Source organism: Aplidium turbinatum, chromosome 6 (genome assembly GCF_918807975.1).
Source record: "Aplidium turbinatum chromosome 6, kaAplTurb1.1, whole genome shotgun sequence".
In the NCBI taxonomy this organism is placed as follows: Eukaryota; Metazoa; Chordata; class Ascidiacea; order Aplousobranchia; family Polyclinidae; genus Aplidium; species Aplidium turbinatum.
In genome coordinates this window covers 26,246,998-26,257,575 of record NC_137477.1, presented here as the reverse complement: position 1 = coordinate 26,257,575, position 10,578 = coordinate 26,246,998, and the positions used below count along the sequence as shown (strand labels likewise).

The 10,578-nt window shown below is 35.4% G+C and overlaps 1 protein-coding gene across 2 annotated transcripts in view; it reads left to right on the top strand.

Annotated features, from left to right (window-relative positions):
• The first annotated feature begins 2,075 nt into the window (after positions 1–2,075).
• The window catches only part of LOC145771495 (calcium-independent protein kinase C-like), a 29,523-nt gene continuing 21,020 nt past the window's right edge, over positions 2,076–10,578 (top strand). Inside the window, exons 1-5 of one of the 2 annotated variants that reach the window (XM_082583190.1) lie at positions 2,076–2,413; positions 3,630–3,761; positions 5,688–5,739; positions 6,533–6,680; positions 10,342–10,376. In XM_082583190.1, the coding sequence (XP_082439316.1) occupies positions 2,207–2,413; positions 3,630–3,761; positions 5,688–5,739; positions 6,533–6,680; positions 10,342–10,376 (574 nt within the window). In that variant the 5' untranslated portion in view covers positions 2,076–2,206. Of the gene's footprint in view, positions 2,414–3,629; positions 3,762–5,687; positions 5,740–6,529; positions 6,681–10,341; positions 10,377–10,578 lie in introns of both variants that reach the window. The other variant, XM_082583189.1, reaches the window with a different exon arrangement.

The following is a 10,578-nucleotide window of genomic DNA, read 5'->3' as shown; positions in this document are numbered from 1 at the left end:
AGCGGACCCCAATTCCAATACAAAGGTAAAAATGAATAAAACCAAGTTTTGTTTATTTAAAAAGTGATAAAATCAGTGGGATGGATGGGATTGTTTCTTATTGCATAAGTCAGAGGTGTGCAAGCTGCGGCCAAATGCGGCCCGCGAAGATGTGCCAATTTTGAATTGTGTCTTTGGAAAGCTCACATACAGACAGGAAATCTTTTTCACTTTCCAACTTTGAGAGACTATGGAATGCATCCTGAGAAGAAAACTGAATTTGCAGACCAACTTGAAAAATTGTATGAATTTTTGTCTCGTTTCAAGAACTTCAAATCTCATGAACATTTGTTTGGTATTCTCTTCGCTATTCAACACAGACGTTGACAAAGCACAAGATGATATCCAACTTGAACTGATTGATCTTCATGAGAAAACGGATTTGAAAGCAAAGTATTTAGCAATGAATCTTGGCGATTTTTACCGAAAACATCTAAACCAAGATGACTTTTCACATTTGAAAAAATTCATGGCTTCAAAAATGGCTCTTTTTGGCTCAACGTATTTGCGCGAACAATTTTTTTTCTAAAATGGGCGGGCGTCATGAAATCTCCCTATCGAGCGGTTCTGACAGACAAACACTTGGAAAATGGACTTCGAATTGAGAGCACTTCCATTAAAGTAAATTTGGAAAAAATCGTCGGGGAAAAGAAGCCAGCTGCAAATTTCTCACTGAATTCGTTTAAAGTCGGCGTGACAATAAATTTGAATAGCAGTTTTCTTCAGAAATTTATGCGTCTTTAACTTATTATTTCTGCAAGGAGATCTCCCCTAATAATGCCAAAAGAATAACATGAATAACAAAAAAACTACTTTTTTGTGCCTGCTGGAAAGCATATGTATATTAAATAAACGTGCGACCCGCGGTTTCACCCAGTTATTTATATCTGGCCGTCCTGTAATAAAGGTTGCACACCCCTGGCATAAGTCATCAATTCTGAGAGTTAATTGTGAAAGGCAAAACTCGTAAGTCAGGGTCCACGGAAAGTCTGGACCTGTATTTTGTCTTCATGTTGGTAAGAGCTGAAAATGCTGTCTCACACATGTAGGTCGTGGCAAAAGGCAATAAAATTTTAGTTGCTTTTTGCGATAGTAATGGGTATTCCTCCACAAAACTCAACCAGAAAGATGCAATAGCTGTTTGATTGAAACTAAGCATTAAAGTTCGATCAGATGATAATTCGGCTAATTCTTCTTTATCGCGTCCTGACAGGTCAGTTTTTGTAACAACAAAAGGGTTTAAAATCCAGTCAAAATTCTCATATGTCTCTTAAAAAGTAGGCCTACTTCTTGAAATGTGCAGAAAGCAATTCCAAATGTTGTGTAACGTCAGAGAAAATCAACTCTGTATTAATTAAGAACTGCGGCAATTATCTGTAACAGGGTATGTACTGTACAACGTATAAGTGTGACTTTTTAATTTCTTGTTGTATCGCCACGGACCACCAGTGGTCCGCGGACCACAGTTTGGGAAACCCTGACCTAGAGCATACATATCTTATTAAAGGCACAGCATAACACTAAAATCAAACAAAAAACACCTGGGGCTGGAGACACCATATAAGATAGAATATAACTGTCAGTAGAGATAGGTGTACAAAAATTACCAAAATCTTTTTTTACAAAAATTACAAAAACCAAAATCCTACCAAAATCTTTTACAACAACGTCTTACCAAAATCTTTTACAACAATGTCTTACCACAATCTTTTACAACATTTTTTTCTCAAAAAAATTGGCAGAAGCTTTATTGCAACTAATTTGCTTGAAAGGTATACGGAATTATTTATAATTGAATAAAATAGTGCAACGTGTGGACTGTGGGATAATACGTGAGTATGGTGAGGATCACTATCTGGCGGAATAATTCTAGGCTTGCCCTCTAGAAGTCAGCATGGAGAATTCTGAAGTGGGAATTAAAATTCCTGTCAGCTGTCAGGATTAGTTGGCATTAAGCAGTACCTTTTAGATATTTATATTTTTTACTTTTCTACTACATTTTACTTGAAATTGTTTTGCTTGGCTAGACTTATAGGCTAGACTATATATATATATAGTTAATTTGACTGATTAATAGTAATTAAGTATGAGATTTTATTCAACCTTTTGAATTAAAAGAAAAGCATTTGTTGCACAACACCAGCAAAAAGAAGTCAATTACTTTATTATGTCTGGATTTACTGGATCTGTAGTAGTTCAAGTTATAGAAGCAAAAGACTTAAAGCCAACTGCTTTTACTAAACGTTTGCCTGGCATTAACGTATCCACCTTGAATACGTATGTTGAAGTCAGCATAAACAATCACATACTTGGAAAAACATCAATAAAAGCAAGAAGTTTATCTCCTGTCTGGAAAGAAGACTTTGGTGATGAAGTGAGTTATTAAACCTGAATCATAAACATTAGATTTCTATGAACATTTTACTCCAATCGATCAACTAAAACAAATATAAAATGATTTTATTGCTTCTAGTTGGTGTGTGCAAACTTGTGGTAGCCTGCTATTGGACCAAGTGCGTGAGAAATGCATTATCATTATGGTACCTTACGTTGATTGTGTTGAATTTTTATCATTATGGAATAATACCCACACAGTTACCTACCAGCCATTCAGCCAGTAGCCTCCTTTGCAGCCAATATAGTTTTAAAAAAACAATGTGTTTAACCACTTCTTGATTTTTTGTATTACGGCACTGAAAAAATGTGTACCTGACATTTTTAAAGAATGCTGGTTCGGGTTTACAATACATTTTGACGTATCGATAGTATTTATGTGATGATGTCATAAATAGGTCTAATTTTATTCCTAATTTTTGTTTGATCTCACACCACTTTGGTGTTGGCACCATTGTCAAACTTCTTAATAAGAAATTAGGTTTGAATATTTGAATAAGATACACATGCACTTCATTCATCATGAGCAATTTAGTGATTGTTAATGCTAATTTTCTTTTACAAATGGATGAGTCACACACAACTCCCAGGAGTGGTTCATTTGGCTCACCAGCTGGAGTTTAGCCATCCCTGCTAATGCCTGCATTTGTAAACTGATGTTGGTTATAATATTTTTTACTGTTGTATGTGTCCTGGGTTAAAAAAAGATCATGCAGTATTTTTGTATCAATTTATCTTCATTTGAGCTTTTGGGTCTATCCTTTTACTGCCCCAGATAACAATGTTTCTCTGTGCTACACTGAAAGGCTACTGGCGAGCACTGAGCAGCCATTCTTTGGTTGCGTTATCCCATTCACACAGACCTTCCGTTCAGTTGGGTGGATTGAAGACAATGCAATCATTGACGATCTGTGATGTTGAGCAGAAAAGCCCAACGCTATGCGAAGATGATCATGTCAGTAGGTCAGGCCAATAGAAGGGGTGTCGGCATCGGAAATGAAAGAAAAGGGTCTGCTGGTATTTGACTTGATGATATTTGACTAGATGATCTGTTCTGATTTATAGTCTTTGATCAGCCCAAGAAGCCTCAACGATGTTTCGTTTGTTGGGTTCAACTAATAATGTTTAACAATTTTATTTTTGAAGAATGGCACTTTGTAGTCTATAATGAACCTTAAACAATAAATCTATTCAAGGTTCGTAATGGAGAAACCATTGGATTACGTGTATTTCATGCAGCATCAGTTGAAGATGATTTTGTAGCAGATTGCCAACTTAATTTTCATCAACTTGTAGATAAAGAGAAGAAACAGTTTCATGAATTTTGGGTAAGATCTTTTGTTTCTTTATGAAAGTATTAAATAATGGCTTACTTTTGTCCAACCCCTGAGAAAGAAACGTTGGTGTGATTTTGTAGGAATTTGAAAAAAATTTAACTTCCAATTTTGGAAAAACTTTATTATATTATAGTTTGTTATTTTCATCCTAAGAAAAAGTAAAATATGCACCTTTTCTACAAAAATGTCATTTGTATACTTTAGATAGATATTTAGTTAGAAGATGTCCATATTCCATAAGGCCCATCTTCTAAATTTTTGTGATTTAAGTCAAAATAAATGCACAAAGTCAATGAGAAGTACTTTTGCTGGGTGTCAAATTGCGTGTCTCAACAAGTTGCTCATGTTTTGTTTTTTCATTTGCTTGGCTGTAAGTTAGCTGCATCCACTAAGACTCTTATATATATCATTCATGACACAATCTAACAGATCTTCAAAAAAATCTTTCTTTTTTTTTCTTTGAAAGTTGTGTGGTGAGGATGTACCGTACCGGTATTGTGATGTGGTAATTAAAGTACTGTATCCATTAGGCTATCCAATGTATATAATATTGTTGTATGGTACAGATATCTTTTAGTACATGTTTGTAACCTGCTTAAAGTAAATTGTTCAATAAATTTCTTTTTACCTTATTTAAAGATGTGATTCTTGCAGTTGCTCTTTAATTCTATTGTATAGGTTACATGTTTGGAAATTTAAGATAAAATTAACTAAGTTCATGCATCTACTGATTTTATGTCGTTTTTTATATTCTTTTTGAATTTTCAAGTACAAGTGACTTTTTTGAGTTCTTTGACACATAATCACGCCAATTTGATTGTTTTGTGTTTTTTTAACTGGGTAGATTGCAGCATATTGTTATTATTATAAAACAATTGTTTTTCGAGTCATAACATGACATCATTTTCGATGGTTATGTATAAAATCTTGGCTGGAAAGCAACTCCATGATAACAATGAAGTGAAAGCACAATTGTGCAACATGAAAGGAATGTGTGGATACAGACCAACAAATCACATGATCCTTTATTTAGGCTTTATCTTACAAGCTCAATTCCGCCTTTTTGTGTGTGGCACTGTGGCAGTCATTCTTTTGCAATCTTTTACTTTGTATTTTTAGCGATTTTAAAATTTCCTCTGCTGTCACACTACAGTAGGTATGAATGCAAAGCTTTTATTTTTATAGTTAAGAATATTTGTGCCAACCAAGCAAACTGGCAAAGTCGGTTGTCCACTCGAAATAATTTAGGCTGTTATATCAACCTGAACTCTTCCCAAAATTAACAAGTTTCGATTTGTTTCTTTTGATCAAATTGACATAGTACGAGCATGCCCTTTAAAGTTTAAATCATTCTGTTAATTATTACCGCTTGCGGGTTGATGTAAAAATTGTAAAATACAATTGTCACCGAACGTTCTACAGCACTATCAAGTATAACCAATGTCAACGATGTCATGCCTGCAACTGTGCACACACTTATACATACGGTACAAATGACTTTATACATGACTTTGAAATCGACTTTTAAAAATATTAAGCGCTTCTTGCAGTTTCTTTCCGAATCGATCTGTAGTAATGATTTTTATTATTAAACTACATCAATCTTTATCTTCGTTAAATTTTTATTGGATCTATAGGCTATACCCATACAGTATATGTAATGAGGCTTTGTCCATGTCTGCTCTAAACCATTATGAAGTCACTCACTTTTTAATGTGCATTTTCTTGTTTTATACCTGCACAGAGTGCCTGCATAGTGCATATGTATAAGTTTCTAAACAGGTTTGTTTCATTACCCGTTTCTAGATTGCAGCACTTTTTTGCATCTGTATATTGTTTTAGTGCACCGAGATATATGAATTATTTTTTCGCATTTATGTTGATAAAACTTTGCCAACTCCATGCTTTTGCTTACAGATTGACCTGGAACCTACTGGGAAAATAAAAGTAGCCGTAAAGTTAACCCCAGGTAGAGTACTTTACTGCTACAACGGAGGAACGAAGACACGTTTTAGTCTGACTCTTGAAACCACCTTTGTATTTATGTTGTTGACATTAATTGTTCAGTAAAGATAGTAAACATTCTCAGGCATGCATTAAGCAATATGTTTTCTTATTAATTTATGGTAAAGTATTTTGCATTATTGTTCTGTGTAAGGAAAGGCTTGTAGCTCAGCACGTCCTAACACTAGCAATTTTGAGGGTGTTTGCTGTTTAGTTTTCGAGCTGTTGAAGGTAATAATGCTATTCTGGTTTTGCTGAATTAAGTTAAAGTAATGCAAAAAAAAAAACAATTTGAATGCAACGGATGAAAATTGAATGAGGTTGCTCACCAGGCATTTTGTTCAATAACATGATGCGTTTTACTGGTGCAAAGTAAGCTAAACTATCACAAGATGTATAAAGTGGCAATCTGCTTTTATTCCGACGTTTCGTCAATCAGACACGACTGACTTTTTCAGGGAGCTAGACTAGAGCTTGGTCCAACTCCCTGAAGAAGTCAGTCGTGTGTGATTAACGAAACGTTGGAATAAAAGCAGATTGCCACTTTATATATATATACATCTCGTGATAGTTTAGCTTACTTTGCACCAGTAGAACGCATTATGTTATAATTGACTGCAACGGATATTATATTAGCTTAAATGTTGATTTTAATTCTAAATCGCCAATTTTAATGAGAGAGACATATGTTTTGTTTATTCGGTAGCGCTCCTGCCTGTTTACGTTCTTTAATAACGTGATTAATATTTGACCAGTAGTTGGAAATCATCAATTTCAAACGAAAGAGCGGAAACGCGGCCGAAGAAATGCAGTTCGTCGCCGCATTCACAGGGTCAGTGGTCACAAATTCCTCGCCACCTACTTGAGACAACCCACTTTCTGTTCCCACTGTAAAGACTTTATCTGGTAATAGTCTTGGTGTTGCTTATCCCGCTTAATAGATTAATGCCTTTTTTGCATTAATTAAACGCATGCAGACTTTGAAACAATGTAAAAAGGGAATATTTTGCTAGATATGATATAGTAGTGTGAAAAGGTCATACCTTGGTTAGATAATTTCTTTGCTGGATCTTTGCTCCCTTAAAATTAAATTTTGTTCTGACGATTCATTGAAGTGTTAGTCGATCGATCTTGATAAAAATGCTCCAGAAAAAGATGATTTTCACCTTTTTTAAGAATTGTTTCCTCATCACATGTTCAATACAAACTTTAATTTAATTGCATAAACATTCCGTTCATGCTTTAACAATGAAGATTTTGAACGATTTTTTTATAGCAAACTATCAAAATGACACGAATAAACATATTTCCAGTCATACTTCACGATGTTTGCTGAATCACTTTAAATTTAACATAGTAGGCTGCTTTTGCGTTGACAAAGAGCACACTAGTTTGGTGCATTTTTTAATTTTTTGCAACATTCGCATTTCTCTGAATGAGTATGACTTATTGCAAACGAAATAATCTGAATAAATTTAAATAAAAATAATAAACTTATTTCAAACAAAACAAATGATATTTCTTTAATGAGCCGTGCTCAACGGTTATTTTTGTGATATTGTGGTAAGAGTTCACTGACAGTGGAGTTTTCATGGGCACATTAGCATCTAGCCTACAAGTCTGAAAAACAAGAGGATCATAGGTATGCGTATCGTCATTCGACCTTGGAGAAATACAAGGGGTATACGGGGCTGTTTTAGCCCATCCCAGCTCGCAAAATTTGTCTTTTTCACATGGATTCAACATCTGCATTGAATCAATCTAAAAAGAATGACTTTTGCCAGCTGAGATTTGGGCCTTGCCTTGACCGTCAACCGCCGGTTTTAGCAGTTAACTGCATTTCCTTTGTGAAGAAAACAACAGCTGACAAACTTAGTTTACTATTTGGTGTTCTTCCTCGCTATCAACACAAGGCTGAGTGCTTGCAGCAGTCTACCAGTGAGCGATGCGTATCGCTCACTAATGAAAACAAAACCTTAGGTCTTTATATTGTTGCCAGGCGCGAACATAGACTGTATTGCATGGGTTCTTGCAAACTCTTCTGTTGACATATGCCCGGTTTACTGTTGTAACGATCCATTTAAATCTAATATACAATAAACTGTGCCTCTTTTGGTTGTTAATTGTATAATCAACGAGATCTGAAGAGAGCAGAGCCAATCAACGAAACGTTGTAAATTTGTATCTAGTTAAATACCCGATTTTCGCGCTACCCGGTTGTAATGTAAGCTTTCTGTTGTGATGTTATGATCACCTCACATCTGAAAACCGATCAAATGTCAAGCATACATATTGATAGGCAACATATTATACTTTGCGTTTGGCCTCTATGCAAATTCATTTGATCCAGCTTATTGAAGGTCATATCGGATCGGCCTTTTTATAGCATTTTTGTCATTGATTTTTCATTTACGAAAATGTTAGCTCTCTACTAACTCAACAAGAGCAATTAAAGCACTTTCGTAAAGTTTATGTTTTTTCATGTATGCTTCTACGTCTGATCTGCTGCTGTGACTAACCTTGTGTCATGTGCATCACACGTATCCTTCGAAACTCCGGTGTTTGCAAACAAAAATATGGCTAAACACCTTTGGATAACAATACAGTTTATTGAGAGTACAATGGCTGAGCTTCTTGTTCACCTGTGAATCGACTTCACAAGATTTTAAACGTCTAGTTGACCGTTTTGATGCCTGCAATTGCGCATTTTCTTTAACTTCATGAATAATGAAAAACAATTTTACTTTTGTTTGTAAATGATGATTATTATTTAATTGTTTAGACGATTTGTGGTAAACACGGTTTGGGTAAACACAAAAAATATGAAACTCATCTGGAAACGAAAATGTTGTAGGCCCTACTTCTGTCAGAATTCAAAAACTAGGCATGCCGGTGTAGCGGTCCAAGAGTTACTGCATGCCAAAAGTTACAAGAGTTGCCAAATATTTCATTTAAATTTTATTTAATTTTGTTTTGAAAAATAATTGAATTTTTAACCTCTCAAAAGGTCAGATTAATAATTATAAGTATTTTGTAATGTTAACTGAAAAGCTTGCATTAGATTGAGAGCAATGAATTCATTACACTTAGTTGAAACAATTTTCGCTTTTCTATCGATTGTGAAAACGCCGGGCAGCGCTGGTAACTTTTGGACTGACAGTAACTTCCAGACTGCAACGCCGCAGAAGCAGTCCAAAAGTTACTGCTATTGTAAGTGGGTGTGCTTTTTCGAAATTCTTTTGGGAAAACTTGTAAATGGTCTGAAACTTCACTTGGTCAGTAGATTAAACCCTCTGCAAGTATGCGAAAGATGAATCCCAAGGATAAATATTCTTACCACGAAACCATAATTCTAGACTTTAAGTTTCGTACCACGTGTTTTCGATGGGAGTCCAACGGAAATTCATTGGAATCTCAAAGTGTTCAACACTTTCGTAAAAGCTAAAGCCTTCCCCTCGTGTGAGGTTGTGATAGCCTACTCACTGAACGTTGATTGCGTTTTGACTACCGGTTGGCCTACATTTAGCCTAAGTTACTTTATATTTCTTCAAAACGGTAGCTATGAAAAACCAGACCAAAAATAGGCTCAGTGCTTCATTCACTGGAAAACTTTGGTTTTAACTTTCATGAAATAGGCCTACATAAAATATAGTCAAAGACTATGTTCGTCAACTACAACTCAAGACCAGCGGCTAACAAGTCAGCCTTCAAATGCAAACTTTGCACGATATATTAAGGCCTGTATAGCTTATTAAATGCCACCGATTCACGTATAGCCACGATTTAAACTTTGAAATGTTTGCAGCGATGATCAATTAAATTATTTGTTTCAACAGAGCCATAGCCTACAACGAGTCAATAAAACACTCATAATACTACATTGTGAATCGTAGGTTGCATTATAGCACAATCAGGATGACAGCAAAAGACTATAGGCTATCATCTAGTCAATCACCTCCCCATGCAAATTTAGCCTATTTGCCAACTCACGTAAGGCACGGACACAACTTCAAATGGTATAATACAAACAAATCAGGTTAAAATGATAGCCTACGTAAATTGTTAGGTTACAAATTCAAATTTCATTCCAAAACAGCAACAACTTCTGGTACAAAACTCATCTTTTAACTTTCATCTTATTTTCGCTTCATTCCCAATTACGTTTCTGCTGTAAATCATGTTGTTAAGATGCGATGGTGGATAAGTCTTGAAGTTCAACATGTTTCCAATGTTGAAATCATTTATACAAATCTGCTGCAAGCGTCAAATCTGAAAACTCTGTTTTAGTAACTTCTGGACTGGCAGTAACTTTCAGACTGCGTATACGCGGTCCAGAAGTTAAGGTAACTTTCAGACCGCAGTAACTCCTGGACCGTTACACCGGCACTTGTGTTTTGTTACAGATGCAACAACTTATACAAGAGCTTGTGATTTGTGAACTATTTGCAGGCTGAGAAGGTCTAACCCAGACAGCAAAACCCGTCATTTTTACATTGATTTTACGTCTGCAGACGTTGATTTTACTGTTTGGAGAACTTTCTAAATCTAATCTTAAATGTGTATTTAGGGGGTTGGTCGGCAAGCAAGGATACCAATGCCAAGGTAAGTCAAATTTTGCCTTAGAGTTTTTTATTATTCCTTCAGCTAGCAATTCATGCATTAAGTTGTTGGTATTGTGATCGCCTTGCTTTACACACACGCGTTTTATCCACTAGTCGGACAACTCGGCATGCGACAACTCAACAAGTGCTTCAACTCAGAAATTGCATTTCAGCTACTGTCAAGTCAGCAAATGAGATTTACG